The sequence below is a fragment of the Dermacentor variabilis genome, chromosome 1, assembly GCF_050947875.1.
Source record: "Dermacentor variabilis isolate Ectoservices chromosome 1, ASM5094787v1, whole genome shotgun sequence".
Classification (NCBI taxonomy): Eukaryota; Metazoa; Arthropoda; class Arachnida; order Ixodida; family Ixodidae; genus Dermacentor; species Dermacentor variabilis.
The window spans coordinates 290660698-290679681 of NC_134568.1; the positions used below are offsets into that span (position 1 = coordinate 290660698).

The 18984-nt window shown below is 42.0% G+C and overlaps 1 protein-coding gene across 2 annotated transcripts in view; it reads right to left on the minus strand.

The window, feature by feature from the left end:
• Psa (puromycin-sensitive aminopeptidase) overlaps positions 1-18984 on the minus strand; it is a 68145-nt gene that overhangs the window by 42880 nt on the left and 6281 nt on the right. For both annotated transcript variants that reach the window (XM_075677827.1, XM_075677830.1), the window contains 6 exons: positions 17756-17863; positions 14245-14445; positions 8624-8720; positions 6253-6401; positions 3838-4002; positions 2789-2893 (listed from right to left, as the gene is read on the minus strand). In XM_075677827.1, coding sequence (XP_075533942.1) covers positions 2789-2893; positions 3838-4002; positions 6253-6401; positions 8624-8720; positions 14245-14445; positions 17756-17863 — 825 coding nt within the window. The remainder of the gene's footprint in view (positions 1-2788; positions 2894-3837; positions 4003-6252; positions 6402-8623; positions 8721-14244; positions 14446-17755; positions 17864-18984) is intronic.

Sequence of the window (18984 nt, forward strand, 5' to 3'; positions counted from 1 at the left end):
TCATCAGGACAAAATTAGGGTGGAAAGGGACTCGACAGCGCACAGTCAAACCTCAATATAGTGAACACAAATATTGCATGTAAAAAAAGCTATAGGATATAGAAAATCTAAAATTTCCTGCCTGACATAAGTGTAAAACGAATAGTGCCGATTTCCATTAATTCAATTCTGACGGGACATATGAAACTGATTGAATTAGCTGGCGGGTCGAACTAAAAAATATGCAAAAAATATGAGAACTTGCCGCACATTTTTCAGGAAGAAAAAGTGCACTCATTATGTGGCAGTTGTATTTACCCGATTCTAACAAGCCCTTGGATCAAACGCACGGCCGCTTTCTATGCGTTCAAAGTAGAAAACTAACATAAACATAACTTTAAAGCTCCTAAACAATGTAGAAAGCTAATGTGAACCGAATTTTCAGCAAGAAAAATGGGAAAAGGTCTAATGTGTATTGCACAGTGGTGGCCAGGTTCCTAAAGTCAGCTTCGCTGTAATACAGCCGTGCTATGCCGACAAAGCATTTGAACGCTACAAACCCGGTTCTCGGCTAAATTTTCTTGACGGGGGGGGGGGAATAAAAAAGGCGAGTCTTAGAATCGGCTAAATGCCCTAATGAGACATTTTGAACTACCATTATTGCTTGAAAATCTTCCCAGGCCAGGTCGCAAATAGGTGCTTTTGACGGGAGATGATGATTTGTGTTCAACGCATTCAATGTCCCATAAGCTCTGCCAAAACAAGACGCTGCCAGTAAAGGGACTCCTACTGGGATCAGGGACGTGCATGCCAACTGGTCAAGTGAGAATTATCCGGCGAAGGCCAAGTTTACAATCTGGGTCCCCTGGGCACATGCATGCTGACTGGTCAAGTTAGAATCTGGCGAAGGCCAATTATAGGATCGAAACAACGAAAGTTTGGGCCCATAGAAATGCACGGGCACCGGTCGGGACCTTCGGCCGGGATCAATTTAACAGAAACATAGAATTATCCAGAGTCAAATTAACAGAAATGTACTGCATATTCTTATAACAAATATAAGGATGGTATTTTCCTGTTAGATTTGTATTTGCAACAAGCTTCAACTGAATTTGCAACATGGCTCCAAATATAGCTTGAGCAAGTGCTTTCTCAGACTTATAATTACGAGAGAGCATTATATACACTCGTGCAACTATGGCAATCTGACACAGAATTTCTTAACCTCTTCTATGCCGATTCGAATTTCTTAACCTCTTCTATGCCGATTCGAATTTCTTAACCTCTTCTTCTGTGCGATTGTGTCCGATGCAGAATCGTATAGTGTCTCCTACTTTTATTGCGGTAGCAATTATCTGGCCGCTCCAGGCACATTTTTGCCATCGTCGTCGCCTTTGCTCCTGGCGATGACAGCAAAAATGCGCAACTGCTTCAACGCAAACTGAGCGGCGAGAACGCAGCATGCGCAGAGGTATGAGTGGCCATCGACTCGGCCTCCTGATGCGCAGTTGCTGCTGGAGTAAAACACCGTGCCCCTCCCTCCCCTTCCTCCGACGCCAGGCGCGCGATGGAAGACTGCACGTTTCCTTCCCGCTTTACTTCCTTGTACGCTGGAGACTGAGCCACGATCGTCGGCACCCCTCGGGCACGGTTGTGCAATACGCAGTTGCCAGAGTACAACGCCACCTGCTCCCCTCGCCTACCTCCCCCCCTACAGACACAAGGAGTGGAGGTAAGGGAGTGGGGGTGGTGGCGTTGTACTCTGGCAACTGCATATTGCACAACCGCGCCCGAGGGGTGCCGACGATCGTGGCTCAGTCTCCAGCGTACAAGGAAGTAAAGCGGGAAGGAAACATGCCGTCTTCCATCGCGCGCCTCGTGTCGAGAAAAGGGGAGGGAGGGGCGCGGTGTTTTACTCCAGCAGCAACTGCGCATCACGCTGCCGGGGTGCACCTCATCTTCAAAGCGATCTGCATCGGGGGCCAACTCGATGGCCACTCATACCTCTATGCATGCTGCGTTCTCGCCGCTCAGTTTGCGTTGAAGCAAATGTTTGCAAGTTTATACGGCTGATAAAACTACCATGCTTACTTCGCGCAGCTGTCTACACATTTGCTATCACAATCGATGGTTCACATTTCGGGCGAAACTGATTTTTTTTAGAGGTGGCCGAGGGGAAAAAAAAATGGCTCAAAATTTTGCCCTGCATAATGAATGCACCCCCGAACTTCCCGCACATTTTTCAGGAAAAAAAAGTGCACTCATTATGTGAGTAAATACAGTAACACGCATGCGATTACATAAAAGATTTATCCCCAATAAGTCAGATGTATGTGAAACTGCAAGAAATTTAAGCGCATTATTGCTCTAAGCTTTTGTCAAAATTCCCATCAATTTAGTCTACTGCACTGTGGCGTCATAGACTACAAAAAGCACCCATAAAGTGCCTTTTGAATATCACGAGTTGACACGAAAATCCAAGCCTCAGCATCAAGATATCAACCCACCACATGAATATGTTTATCTCTGTGTTTTGGCCAATAACAAAACTTTTTATTTAAGCCTCATGAGGAGATACTAGTTACTTCCTCCCCTTAATAAGAACTGATTTGAAAGGCTATTATGTCCCTAAACAGTCTTCGGGTCTGCCGACATATAGCTTGCTACAAAGAGGAGGATGGAGGGGGAGGTGAGACAGCTCGCACGATCAAGCAAGAAAACTGTTTATATCAAACCAAACCCCATCACTGATTTTGCAACATGGAACACTGTCCCAAGAAAAATAGTACAGCAGAATTAAAGAACTTACAGCATCACCAATGTAGTTGTGGAGCATTCTGATAACCGATGCACCTTTGTGATATGAAATATCATCAAAGATTTCATCTATCTCACTTGGATGTCGTACAGGCACCTGCAAAACAGATGCTTATGTCAAGTGAACTATGTTAGCCTAAGTTAGCATAGCTGATCTTAGAAATTCGTCACTCAGATATTAAAGCAGTGCTTTACATATAATTTTGCAAGAACTCTACCACATGCTTCTCACACATAAAAGTACGACACTCAGCTAGTATGACGGTAGGGAAAAATGATAAAGTATTTTAAAGTGCTATGTACTTCAGTTGGTCTCGAAATACTAGACCTAGCATCATCGACATTAAATTGAAAGTTAAATGTTCTTTTTTTTTAGGGGGGGGGGGGGGGGCTGTCGTAGCTGGTACTCACACTACCTGAGACTTTTTATTTACATCTGGCATTTGGATCACATGTTGGTTTATGACAGCTCTTTTAGTTCCTGCACAGTCTTGAAATCGAATTAAACTTTCTAAGGTCATGACTGCAACCACAAACAGGGCCTAGGCCACAACTTGTGCCTTTCGTGCACCTCCTCTTCGCTTTCAATGCTATGAGCGTGCTAAAATAGGCGACAGCATTTGACATGATCAGCGCTTATGATGTCCTAATGCCATCATCGCAGGACACATTCATGATAGGTGATACTGGCTCCTATTCATGCCATAGCATCCGCATGCTCCTTCAGCTGACATGGCACTGTCAATGTTTTGCACATTGACAGCAGGAATTAAAACTTAATAAAACAGGCAGCCGTGACACATGACAGTATGAAAACTAAATGAGACCTGCATGTCATGACGCAGGAGCCAGGAAAACATAACAAACAGGAATGTATCTATCTATGCAGTTCTACTGTAGTAAATTATTCAGGACACTGATGCTTGCCAGATTTCTTTTTTTTTTTCTTCTAGGGTTCCGAAAGTTCACTTCCATTTCTCGAAGAAAAAGAAAGACCAACAGAAAATTTCGTGTCAGTATACAAAAGGACAAATACCTCACCTCAATAGGATGACTGTTTTGCAAGGCATCCAGTTCCATTGCCTGAGCATAGCAGTTAGTAACAAACTGTGTCCAAATGTGGTACTTTGGAAACAGATGATCCACACAGAGGAACTCGATGAATGATGCAAATCCTTCATTCAGCCACAAGTGGGTCCACCATTCCTAAAAGATTGTGAGACACAGACAGTATTCAAGGCACTACCGTAATACAGAATGAGCGCACATTTTAGCCCTAAAAGTGAAATTGCTTTATAAAGGCATAACAATATTGCATACATAGAAGGTGTGAATTATGATTGCCGCATTATTCCCCCATCCACAGAGTGCACAAAGGAGCTTACAGTAAATGCAGTGACAATCAGCAGGATGCACCAGTCCTGCTTGAATTGCTGTTCCCTCTATGAGCGTGAACTTGATTTTATTGAACACCCCTCTCAGTGCTGCCAGCTTCCACACAGTGTGATGATTTTGTGGCTTTCAGCAAATAGTGCACTTCTTTTATATTTCGGTGTCAGATGTCTTTGCTGCTGTGCTCACAACATGTACCTCTTGTTGCTCATGAGCCAGTGTGGGTTGGTTCTTACATGGGCTCATCTCGTGAAACCTACCAGTGCCCAGCCATGCACAGCCTTTATCAAGACACAGTGCCTGTGATGTTGGCATATGGGAACAGTGGTATGCACTCTTCTTTCCATCCATAAGAGCACACAATGCACTACATGTGCTGTCAGCAAGATTTACAGGTTCATGAAACAAGCACACACACACACAAAAAAAGCAAATAAAGGCCATCTCACAGAGCGTTCGCTAACCAAGCCTGTCCTGCTGTAAATGGATGGCACTGTGAGAAGCGTGCATCTGTTGCTGCATGTAAGCTTCAAGGGGGGTATGGTAGCGAGATTCAAAGACTGGACAAAAGAAGACACAAAGGGACACACACAGCGCTAACTTCCAACACTGTTTATTATCGAAAGCCAGGTCGTACTTATACACTCAGACAACATGAGTCACAGCCACGTGAACAGATTAACAATCAGAGCGATACATTTTGTGATATGTTAAGCCATGCGCAAAAATTTCAGTTCTTTTTCAGAGAAAGCCAATGATGGTTTGCTGATACATGAATCCCCTAAGGCATCAATCTGCTCGGCTTCTATTATAAGTCTAGTGAGTTCGCACTTATTTCTACCGATAATGATTGTTGATTCGAAGAGAGGGGAGCACTTATGTTGCTTACAATGAAGGGAGAGAAACCCATCTGATACAAGTTTATAATACATAATACATAAGTGCTCCCCTCTCTTCGAATCAGCAAACCATCATTGGCTCTCTCTGAAAAAGAACTGAAATTTTTGAGCATGGCTTAACATATCACAAAATGTATCGCTCTGATTGTTAATCTGTTCACCTGGCTGTGACTCATGTTGTCTGAGTGTATAAGTACGGCCTGGTTTTCGATAATAAACAGTGTTGGAAGTTAGCGCTGTGTGTGTCCCTTTGTGTCTTCTTTTGTCCCGTCTTTGAATCGCGCTACCATACCCCCCCTTGAAGATGCATTACCAACAAGCCCACATTGCAACCCTCGTGTGCATGTAAGCTGCATGTTTTTTTATAAAGCAGTGAAGTTTCACAGCATTGTCCGTGAGTTTCCAAGAATTCTTATGATGGCACTGGAGTTGTCCCTATGTTTTGCAGCTGTACTAGGGGGAGGGGGAGAGCTTTTCTTAGATCACCTGGCAACCTCTAAATGTACTCAGGGATCGAGGGAAGTTGGGACCTAGATTTATTAAAAAAAAGTAATTTTTATTCTTCCATTTACGGTGCTGAAAACTATTTCGAATATGAGGTTCATTTTTATTTATCTCATTTGGTTCTAATTTTATGAAAGTTTCCTTCACTTACTCTTCTGGAAAAGTTTATAAAAATCGGATCCACAGATTTCACTAAGCATGGTATCAATGGCTTCTGCATGATCCAAGAAAGCCAATATGACAAACCTTATTGCTCTTTCTATCTTAGAACAAAAGCTAGATTTTGAAGTCGACTCTTGGAAGAGTGTACAGGAAGTCGGGTCTAGAAAACATGGTACAATTAGCCAATGGAAGTCTAGTACGTTTGGTCCAGCCATTTCTGGCAGCATTATTTAGTAGGCATTTTTTTTTTTACGTGTTCAAAAAGTGTTGAGAGGCCCCACTAATGTACATCTTTAGCTTGGTTTCTTTTTTGCCCTCTGAATTCTTTATAACTAAATTTAAACAACAACCCCAACATGGCAATACTATGCCTCGCATTGAACTGGCTGCTGTGCTGGGTACATGTATACAAATGTGAGTGTGGTTATTTTTAGAAAGAATAGTCAAGTTTTATGTGAGGCGCGACGTGCAAGGACACCAAAGTAGAATAAAAACCTACCATGGTAACCAGATTGCCAAACCACTGGTGGGCAATTTCATGCGTTACAACCAGGGCAATGTTCTGTTTTCTTTCAGCAGACGTGTTCTGTTCATCGACAAGAAGAGCTGACTCGCGATGAGTCACAAGGCCCCAGTTTTCCATAGCGGCTGGGAAAAAATCAAAGCAAAGCAATTGTGGCTTTTACATTATGGTAACAACTCCTAACACATTAGTAACACATATTTAAGAACACCTGTCACCTATAGTAATTCAAATACTGCATATAACTATTTTGGTGCTCTGCTCTGCATATGTAGGTTGTCACTAAAGTAGTTGGTTTGTACAGTGAAACCTCAATATAAAATTATGGGGCTTTACGTGCCAAAGCCACCATCCAATTATGAGGCACCCTGTAGTGGGGGCTCTAGATTAATTTGGACCACCTGGGGATCTTTAACATGCACCTAAATCGAAGTACAGGGGTGTCGGCATTTCGTCTCAATCAATATGCGTCCGCCATGGCCAGGATTTGATCCCGCGACCTCGTGCTTAGCAGCCCAACACCATAACCACTAATCAACCACAACGGGTTGAAACATCAATATAAAGGATATGGAAATAGCAATGTAAATTAAACATTTTTCTTGCCAATATCAGCATGTAATGAATATATGCTTATAACGAGTACTGGCTACAATTAAGGCATACTCGTGTCAGGTGCAACTTCTTTTAAACGAGGCTTGACTGTAATATCAAAAGCATGTGAAACAAAGGCATGCCAGTAGCCCAACTTTTTAAAAATCTTCAGTTGTAATTCAGGCAATGCAAGACATTACGGCAAAAGCGAATATCTATGCCAATACAGTCAAAGGGGGAGGCTACCCTGGAGACCAACCGTTCTTATTTTTGAACATATCCGGATGAAACTTTCAGGGTACGTTCTCACCACCAAACTATGAGAGGCTGCAAAGTTTCATGAAGCTGTGTTTATTAGTTCCAGAGTTATTGAGGTCTAACTAGGTGTTTCATGTGTATGCCTGAGGAAGAGCCTGGAGAAATTCCAGGGACATCGTAGGAAGCTGAAATTCACTGTGATGATTTCTTGATAGATATCCCAGGGGGCTACAAAGCCCATTTCTTTAATTTCCCGTCAAAGAAATCTTAACACTTTGAATTTGATGTTGCCAGTAATGACCATGTTAATTAAAAACTAATTGCTTATTATTAGGAAGCTTTAGCTCGGGTGCTCCCATCTAAATACATGTAAAAAAAGAATTTTTTTTTTTTTTTGGCAACCACTACACCAAATATGGCGAAGTTTGTTGCATTTAAAAGAAGAACTTGAAATCTAGTGACTGTTTGTTTCAAATTTTGGAGTTAAGTCGTCAATTTTTTATTAAAAATTGGCAAAAATAAAAAATTTTCTGAAAACAAAGCTACGAAGTTTACAACTCTAACTCGGCAATGAAAAATGATACCACAATTCTGTGAATTGCATAAAATAGTACATCTAAAGCAGACAAAATTGATATGTTACACATTAACCTAAAAAAATTGAGTAATGTGGAAATACAGCTTTTGCAAAACCCTTGTACACAACGTAACAAATTCACACAAGATATAATATGACATAACAAGTTTGTCTTTCATTGATCTAGTGGATGCCGTTTACAGAACCACGATATCTGTTCTTGATGCAGAGCTATTAATTTCTAAACTTTGTGCTATTTTTTCAAACTTTTGAACTTTAAAAAATTTTTGGAACAAAATTCAGGCCCTAAATCGAAATTGTGCTTCCAACAGTCACTAGAACTTAACTTTCTCTCTCAAATTCAACAAATTTCATCAAAATTGGTTGAAGGGTTATCTTGGAAAAATGCTTTTGCGTTTTACATGTATTTCAATAGGCCGCGTCGGAGTTGGGCCCGAGCTAAAGCTTCCGCTTAACATCATGTTTCATTTTGCAAGAGAGAAAACAGAAAGGTGAATATTTTTGCACATCTTTTATATTGAAAATATATTAATAGATTTTGCACTTTATGCACCTTGAACAGCATAAGTATAAAATAACATCATGACCATGAAAGATTAAAGAAAAATATTGTGCATAAACTGAAACATACTAGTTAAGATTGTGACAGAAGAAAAACACACGCATTCTCTAGAGACAGCTACAAAACGCTGAAAAACCTAGCATCTGCTTTCTTGCTATACCTCCTACCGAAATAAAATATGTATGAAAGATACTCCGGTGCAAATTGCAGTCACGAGAATCATCCACAAATACTACAGACAGACAACTCAAGAATGACCAACATACTGAAAGAGGGCTATCTTTCAAATGAAACACTCGCAACATCTGTAAACTATATAGCATTGCATAGGTCACCTGCAGCAAGGTCAGGTACAGCAATCAAGTCCATTTTTGGCAGTGGGTATGCAACTCCAAAGTAGTTCTTGTAGTAAGGCAGAGCACGAGTAGCTACCTGGAATGCAGAAGGTGATTGGTCATGTACAGATATGACACCAGTTGTACAGCACCATTACTTAAAAGAGTACGGGCACAAAATTTTGAAGTCTGACAACTAGTGAAATTGAATTCTGTGGACACACATACCTCATCTACAAAATATCAGTGGCTGAATGAAGCTTACAACATATTTGAAATCGGTTTTAACCCTTTCAGGGTTAGTGACATAAATATACAGCGCCGCGAACAAGTTCAAAATGACCGATGCCGTATATTTACGGCGCTGTCTGTACATTTAAAAAGTGCGCCAATTTCCATTTTTTTTTTCCTGACATGTGTTGCCACTATGTGGGAATACAGAGAATTTTTTTCTTGCGCCTCCCTCTCTTGGTTTCCGTTGCATGGTTTGTTTTAGAGCTAGTTTGCTCTGGCGCGTCTATATACTACTGCTCGGTGGCGCTTTGGGTTTCGTTCCGCGGGCGGTTTTGGCTTCTAGCGCTCGTAAAACTGCTGGCTATCTCGTTACTAATCGCTCAAAGGGCGGCCGCTTGTTTCTCGCTCATTTAGTGCTCACAGAGGTGAGAATAGCAAGGATGCCGCCGTGCATGCATTTCCTTTCCTTTTCTTTTTTTGGGGGAGACTTGCGATATCTAATTGCCTCTGGATGGCAATAATGAAGATTAGCGGAAGTTTGCCACACATTTTGCCTTTTGACGGGCACACAACGACACAGTTTTCTTGAGTGCGCTCACCTACGCAGTTCGATTATGCTATGGACGTAAATATTAGTGTAAGAGCAGGAGCATTTGAGACTTGCGAAATATTCTTGTGTGCACTTATTTTAAGCCTTGAACTATAACAATGCATCAAATTTTTAATTCTGATAAGCTTATTTCCTCTGTTTATTGTTGTTATTCATGAATAAAGAGTACATATATACCAATGCAAAATATATTTTTCTCACTTTACGGTCACCCTAGAAAAATTACGGTAAATTTTTTTTGTAATAGGTCCCTCAGAAGAATTGAAAGCTGCAATAAAAAAAATCGACCCTGGGCGGTCGTATATGTCGAAAAAAATGGACCCTGAAAGGGTTAAAGGGACTGACAACTGGCCAGAATGTGTTGTGAGACGTTGATGGAAATGAAATAACCATGATTAACAGTGACAGAATACAGTACGCTGTTTGCGATTTAAGTAGGAATTATAACTTTAAATTAATAAAGAAAATCTCACAAGTGCCGAGACCTAGCAGTGAAATCGAGGTACTTCAGATGTATGTATTCTATGAGATTACTGTACGCAAGTCGACTGTTATTAAGTACATCATAATTATTGCTTAAAACTGCAGCTGGTATATTATTAGACTATTATTATATTATTATTATTAGACTATTATATATTATTATTCTATGCTTTAGAAATCAAAAACACATGTGTGGCTATGGCAAAATGTATCACATGTAAAGGCGGCGTTTCGTTTTCGGTCCGATTGGTTTCATTTTGATTGGTAAATACCAACACAGTTGGACAGGAAACCACGAGAACACCTAGTTATTATTACAGAAATCATTTAACAATTCAGAAAACGTGAATCGCAGGAACATCAACAGGATCAACAAAACCATACTACCGTATTTATTCGAATCTAGGCCAATAGTTTTTTTCAAATAATCATATTCCAAACTCTAGGGTCGGTTAGATTCGAGGATTTTAAAAAACCTGCCAGTTTTTCATTGAAACTGCTAAATATGGTGCATAGCTATTGCCATCTAGAAAAGTCAGTATCGCAACCACTACTAGCCGCGCCAGTAGCCAACCGTACACAAGCGAGGTCGCCATTTTGACCTGTGTCGTGTTGGCCGTATCGGTGTGCGGCGTGGTGTTATCGCGATGGCATCAAGCAGGAGATGCCACTACAGTGCCGCTTTCAAGCGAAAAGTTGTGATAGCCACAGAGGCATCGTCGAACCTTAGAGCCGGGTGGGACTTTGGCGTCGACGAGAAAAATGTCCGTCGTTGGAGGGGACAACGACAGCAGTTTTTTGCGTGCGCCGCAACGAGGATGGCATTTAGCGGACCAAAGAAAGGCCATCACCACGAAGTGGAGACAGTTTTGGCCGACTTTGTTCGGATGCAGAGAGCAGCTGCCTTTCACTGACAACAGAAGTGCTCCAAGCGAAAGCTAGGGAACTTTCGCGGCAGCAAGGCCTAATGCCAAAGGATTTCAAAGCCAGCCGGGGCTGGCTTCAGAAATTGATGAAGCGTTTCGGCCTCAGCCTCCGACGCCGCACTTCAATCACCCAGAAGCTGCCAAGCGATTTCGAAGAAAAGCTGATAGCTTTTCAGCACTACGTGCTGCGAAAGAGAGAAGCGACAGGCTACAACCTTGGGCAAATCGGCAACGCCGACCAGACGGCTTTGTATTTTGATATGCCAGTGGCGTACACCGTGAATGAAAAGGGTGCCAAGGAGGTGAAGGTGCACTCTGCGGCCTGCGAGAAGCAGCGCGCAACTGTGATGCTGTGCTGCCCAGCTGATGGACATAAACTCCCTCCTTATATGATATTTAAAAGGAAGACACTGCCTGCTCAAGAAACTTTCCCAAGAAATGTCATTGTGCGCGCACATGAGAACGGGTGGATGACGGGTGCGATGGTGGAAGGGTGGGTTAAGATTGTGTGGCGATGGCGTCCAGGAGCCCTTTTGACAAGGAACTTGACCCTTGTCATTGACTCTTACTGTGGGCACTTGACCGGCAACGTGAAGGCTGCGCTCGCCCAAGCGAACACGGAGCTTGCTGTCATACCGGGCGGCATGATGGGCCAGTTGCAGCCAAATGATGTCTGCATCAACAAAACTTTCAAGGCTCGTCTGCGGAAATATTACACGGACTGGTTGACTGACGAAGACCACATGCTAACGGCAACGGGCCGCATCAAACGTGCATCGCTATCGCAGCTGGCGGGCTGGGTAGCTGCAGCGTGGGACGACATCCCAGGTACTTTTGATTGTGTGCGCCTTTAAAAAGTGCAGCATATCTAATGCGCTTGACGGTACCAAAGCTAGTGCACTGTTTGAAGGTGACAGTGACAAGGAACACAGTGACGAGTCTAGCAGCGACGATGACGTTGAATGAGCTCTGCACGTTCAGATTCAATAAATGCTGTTTGCATTTTGTGAACACTGTCCTCGCTTTTTTTGTTTGGCCTACATTCGAGGTAATATATATATTTTTTTTGGCTTCGGACTCTAGCGGGTCGGCTTAGAATCGGGGTCGGCCTAGATTCGAGTAAATATGGTATGTTACAGCACGGCCACACTTGTCGTCTGCCTCCCACTAATGCCAGCATATACATAATCGCTATCGCGCTCACCTATCACCGCTTTCAGCATGCTTCCAGTGAACGACTACATCCTCACTGCAGATTGAAAAATCCTGATAAAAAATGCTCCACGGCATTTTTCACATTAGCACTTCATGATTAGAAATTCTGAACAGCCTTCCATTGCACAAAAGAAAAAAAAAAAGGTACCATGAAAATTGGTCGTCAGTCCCTTTAAAATATGTGCACACAGAAAACCACAAGGCATAACATCTCGCGGCACATCAACGAGATCTGTATGTAAACATTACAGAACCTAACATGAACAGCCCTACTATGTCACAAGTTCGTGTTGAGTGCCATGCTCATTGTACATGCTCATGCTCGTCCCACGACTTAGCCGTTCATTGCAGCATTCCCAGCATTCCCAGTTTTCCTTGGTTATTGGTCATAGTGGGATGCTCTCCGCATCACTGTTACAGTTTTTATCGTGCCTGTTGGAAGATTTCTCGCACTATCCTAGTTGACTGTGCTGCACTGACTCCGCACAAAATGAGCCAGCACATTGTAGGGTGCATACTGCATCGTTGGCTTCGGCCCAACACATCCAGGATTGGGTATAGTAGACACGGAGGTTTCCCCGCAATGGCACTCAACGGCAGAAGTGGACTGAGTCTTTGCATGCCAATGGAAGTAAAGAGTGGACCCTGCTGAAGAGCTGCAGCATTTGCTTTTGATTTTACGCTTACCTCAGCTTCGTCTTACTGAAAATTTACAGAAAAATCTCATTTTATTGTCTGGATGGCTCATTATAATACTTGGCACTCTTTCGTGTCTGGTTTTTAAGAAAAAAAAAATCAAATTTGCCTTCATCTATGAGGAAGCTGACTGTTGCCAATGCGGTGCTAGCACACACATGTCGTTGCCTACCGGCAGTTACTGCAAGCAAAGCAGTTATTCCAGCAAAGTTCCCACACAGGAAAGGCAGTTGGTTTGAAGATGCCTATGCCTAAAAGTGATCGGCCACGTCTAGTGTTGAGCAACTTCCATCTGCAGAAAATTGTCACTGCTGGATGACAAAATAAGGATGAGGATGGCAAGGATGAGGATGGCAAGGACTTTGCATGGCACGTGTGTATGTAAATGGCGAGGGACAGCTAGCAACAACGAATCTCACACACGTTCATTCATGTCACAGTTTTGTGCGATCACATAAGCAGCTGTATTTATAACCCAACCAGCCTCTCTCGCTGTTCCTTGAAATCAAAACTTGAATTGATTGCTGTAAACAAGGCTCCAAATAACGAACCGCCGTGTGCTGAAGCAACAAGGTTTCGTGCCAGGATAACTGGGTCGTTAGCTACTTATTACAACAGAAAAGACAATATTTAATGTTTTTGTGTCAGTGCTCCTTTATGCATAATGCAAAAGCAGGCTCAGGTAGTGTACTTGACATGTACATCAACGCCCCCTCCCCCCCGTTAGTCACTGTTCTACATAGCCCACAAATGAAAAAAAATTACCTTATGGTTTATGATGGTAGTTCTTAAAAGCAGAAAATGGATATCAGTAGTAAAAATAGCAGGAAAAGAAAGAGGGGGGCAGGAACCAACTTGGCTCAACATTTGCATTACCTAATTGAATGCAACAACTGAATTGTTGAGATTATTGAGGTTGTACATACTAGCCATGTATATTTACCCACAATGCAATACAAAGAGAGGCAAGTATCTTCCGAAACCTTGCTGCACTGTATCACCTTTGTAATGCGCTACCAACTCACTCAATCTTCACACTGTAGTATCCAAAAAGAGCTACACATACACTTACAGAAAGCAAAGTACCTGGCAAAATCATTTTAAATGAATTAAAAATCATATCACCTGGTGACACTGCATAGTTCCTTTTCACAACAAAATCATTAACTTGTACCAAACAATAAGGTTGCCATGAACATAAAGTTCTGGTTTAAGATGAATACGTGGATGAATTTTGGAAATGCGAGTTCTGCATTACAGAAGCCCTGACTAATCCAAATTCAAACAAGACACAAAGGAAGATGTAAACATTTGGTGTGATCACCAGTGGTCAAACAAGGGATATATCTTGGGCTAGAGCCAACCTTGTTCGATCTCTTGTTTGACCACTGCTGATTACTAACAACACTAAACGTAGTCTAACCTCTCAGCCGTAAGTGTTCAGGAAGGTGGCTCACCTCAAGGGCATAATTTCCTTGCTCAGATTTGCCTTTGGGTGTGTAGATCCTGACCAAAACTCCATCATCTGAAGTTCCTTCAACATAATCATACTCGCCCAGAACAAAGGCCACCAGGTAGGTGGACATCTTCGGTGTTCTGGCAAAGGTGATCACGTGCAGCATTGGGTCCCCAGGATAGTCCACATCAGCAACTACATTCTGCGTTAGTATTTAGAAACAAACAAAATTAACAATCACTATCCACAGGACACCACAAGCACTGCAAAATATACAGGGTGTCCCTGCTAACTTCAGCCAGTGCTTAAAAAATATGCAAATACCACGTAGCTGGACAGAACAAAGGTAATGTTGTTGCCTAATAATGTTGTTCCCTAATTAGATAATCAGCCTTAATTAATCAACTTCTCAAATATTATAATTGAACTGCCACGCAACTGGCCGCTCGAGGCACTTTGCGTGTATTCGTGGGCTTCTTTTACACTCAGAAAAACTTTTATGTAGCACGTACTGAGGAACAAACGGCTGTATCGAGATTTCTTCATGTCACTCTACAATTTTCTCATTTACACTTTTAATGTAAACATAATATTTGAGAAGTTGATTAATTAAGACTAATTATCTAATTCGGCAGAATGAAAAAAGATAGTAGGAGTATCTCCAAGCAATGGCAAAAAACATTACCTTTGTTCTGTCCAGCTACGTGATATTTATGTATTCTTAAACTTTGACTAAAGTTAGCTGGGACACCCTGTATAAATGTACTGTTAGGGCAACTTCCACTGAACAACTTGCATGATCAAAAATGAACACAGAACTTTCACAGTGCATTGTCTAAGTGCAATTTATGAACAGACCACTGAAAAAAATTGAGGAGGAGATGACTAAAAGATTTGTGAGCTCTATTCTTTGAGTTAGGATGCTGAAAATTTTTAGAAATGTAATTTTATCTGCTTTGTTGTGGCACTAGGTTACGTCTCGAACCCGGCTCCATATGGTTGAAGAAATCAGAAGCTCAGACATTGGGAAATCGAAAACCAACAGGTTTACTGGCACTTGAACAAAACTTAGTTACATCATTAAATAGGTAAAACAGAAAAAGTCACGAGTTTAGCAACAAGCGTCTGGATAAGCCTCGTTTCCATGGCCCTAAGCAGCTTGTTTTCGCTCTGCACTGTCACTATAACAGCTCTGTTCCGACCCTTGCTCCTGACAGTAGCCAATCACACACAGGTCACAGCCAACCAGGACAACAGCCAATCAAGAAGCACCAACAACACTGCTGCAGAGGGTGCAAAGGCATGTGCAGAGGGTGCAAGTTCCAGCTGGTGCAATGGTGGAGGGAGGGTCTGTCCGCAGGAATGGGAGAGATCTGTTACTCCCAACTGGTCTTCACTGCTGCTTCTCAGTATAGGGCAAGCACCAGTTTGGGGCAGCTTTCTTCCAGGAAACGTCCATGAGCCCTCCCCATCATCTTGCCTTCCCCAACGTTGTTTCCCTTTGTGTCGCCTTTTCTCTGATGAGGGGAGCTTGTTACGGGAAAGTTAGCAGCACCTAACATCGCATAGGAACTGTCCTCTGACTATCTTCCCAGCTTGACTCTTGCATTCTATTCTAGCACCTGACAAACAGCATGTTGTCTACTGCAGTCATAATAGCTTATTTTAAGTGTGAGGTGCATTCACAGTTATCTCATTTGGTTTTAATTTCGTGCAAACTTCTGTAGCTAATTTTCAGGAAAAGTCGGAAATAAACCAGTTTCTCATATTTTGCTAAACAGGGTATCAACCGCTTTTGCGCGATTCAAGGAATCTCTGTGTACCCTGTAACAAGAGTTACAAGACTTCAAGGTTGACACTCTAATGAGTCTTTATATATACACAATGTAGGGAGCACACGCACTCATCTTCCTCCGCATCGAGAGCTGGCATAGACACGGGAGAGGCGCACTACGCTCTCTCCTGGTTCTCCCTCTCTCTCGTGACGGGCGCGCACCCTTCCTCCCCGACTCGCGGGCAGGTAACTGGCAGGCGAGGAGGACATTCCCCTCACCCAGGTAAAAAGTTACAATACAGCGCGATTGGGGGAGACCCTCTCTCTCTGACGCCGGACCCCTAACCTGCCGAACTGGAGTACCTGCCGCAACCCGTGAGTGACCTTGTTTGCCTGACTATCCCGAGCAACAAGGCCAGCCTATTTATTACTATTACAGAGAGGACGTTCCTCTGCCAGTGTTCTTTATTGCCGGAAGCAAGAAACGTTACTACGGTTGAAGCCACTGGTTGCCTTATATGTTCGAACCCGACGTAGCCGCGATTCCCGCGCTACGGGTTGGAGAGTAACACAACGCGGCTACGTGGGGTTAGATCCGGAACTCGCCTTCAGCCCTAGCTGCATGCAGAGTGGAACCGCCACAATATTATATATATATATATATATATATATATATATATATTCTATTTTAATTAAAATTGCAATTGCGGACATCTTACACACACCTCTAGAGGAATGTCTATCTTTCCCTGTTAACATGGACATTTTGAGGAGAATTTGGGTGAACTGTTTTTAAAGTAATACTCTGAAAATGTATTACTGACACACTGGATATTGAAGATAGCATTCGGCATTCATCTCCAGTGGAAAGTGTCAACACACTAGTGGAGAAAAAATTCAAGAAGGCTGCACTTTTGTTGTTATCTATTCAGGAAGAATGCAGTTTTTTTTTTCATCATTTCTGAAGGTGCAATAGATCTGACTCTCTTGCAGAACAAGAGGAATTTAGCAAAAGAGGCTATAAAATTCTCAGCATGTTGCTCTTATATTCACTACAAGACTTTTATAAGAGATCAGTTTATCCATATCAACATGTATTCTGAAGCAGTTTGTCTACTGTGACTTGTCAAGACGGCACATGATCTTGGCCAAGGTATTCAGCAAAAGTTCCAGGAGGTATTGATTCCATAGGAGAACGACTGACTTAATTCAGTGCACAGACTTTTGAGAAAACTATGTCAAAGGAAACAAACTTTCTTTCTGAGTAACTTTCAGGCTAGACCTTTCTGGTGCTCACGATGCCAGCTCAAACACTGAACTAGACATCATTGTTGTTATTTTTTAATTTGTTAGCTCATCTACTCTTCTGCTGCACTTGTTTCGAACGGAATGAAACATGGCATCAGCATCTCATAGATGGTCTTCTAATGCACTGCACTTTTTATCCTGTTTCCAAAATAAACCAATCAAGAATGGCAACAATAATGGAGGACACACTGCTACCTACCACAGTTGAACCTTGTTATAACAGTCATATCCAATATGAAAATATTTTTATTATATCTAATGTTCGTTAAGCATGCACACTGGTATTTTGTCGGGGGAAAAAAATGCATCAATTTTACATTTACTTCGTAACATCCAACCAAGTCGTAACAGCGTTTGTTACATAGAGGTTCAACTGCATTACATGCCAATCTAGGCCCAAGTAAAAAAAGAAGAAGAAGCGTAGTATTACTGTGTTGGAGAGTGCAGTGTAACCCTTGGGAACAACAAGTGTCAGATCAAAGGATGCCTTCAGGGCTGGTTCATCCCAGCAGGGGAATGCTCGACGTGCATCAGTCGGCTGGGAAAAAAAAAATATAGCATACACACAGATAAGTCGGGACATAATAATAAACAATTACATGTTTAGGTTGCCTGCTAATTGTTGCTAATCTATATAGAAGGCAAACCTGCAAGAGTTATGATTTTGTTGCTCCCTACAGACAGACTGTAGCCTACATATTTAGGCTACAGTCCAGAACAGTTAAAGAGTGGAATGAGTTGCCGCCAAGTGTTACCAAGGCCGAAGACTTTTCGGCAGAACTGGAACGTTTCTTTTGTGAGCAATAGATGTTTGCAATTGTATAAATGTAGGTATTTGCTGCTGGTTTAGTTCTGTTCTGTCTGTTTTTTTTTTTTTTTGTTTTTGTTGAAAATTGCTTCATTGTGTTAGCGCTGTTGCTTTTGCCCCTTTTGCTGTTTGAGAATTTATTGCTGTTATTCACTGTTTGTCATTCCGAAAATGGCCCTCCTGCTAGGGCCAAAGAATTGGCCTGCAGTATGGTTAAATAAATAAAAAAATTAAAAAATACCACCACCCTCACAAATGATGTGGGGGTGAAAGGAGCATCAGTCTTTTTAATACACAAAGCAAAGCCTCACTACAGCAGACGCCAAGTAGAGGTAGTCACAAGCAGAGTGGGGGTATTACTGCAAGCGCAATACTAAAAAAGTACACCAGAGCTAAATAATGTGAGAAGTTGAGCAAGTTGACACAAATTCATAGCCGACTGAGGCAATGCAACAGAATAAATAAATAAATTTGTCACAAATTTATCATGAATAAATGTGCAAGACATGCATAGAATAAGAGGTATACAAGATACAACAACACTATCACCAGAAGCAAAATTTAAAAGTAGGAAACACAAAAAAAGTAAGCAACACTTCCACATGACCTAGCTAACACAACACCCAGTGATCTCAAGTGTTACATGATGAAACTGCACGCAACATATGCACAATCATGCGTGTGTTGTATTTTGGTGCGCATTCTGCAATGGTTTACTATGCCAGACCCCAAAGTTAATTTCTGGAAGTATTCAAATAGTGCCATTTCAAAATCAAATTCAATATTGTGTTGTTTCTAAACAAAGTCAAACAAGTTTGTGTGAAGTCCATTTTGTACCCAGAAAATATATG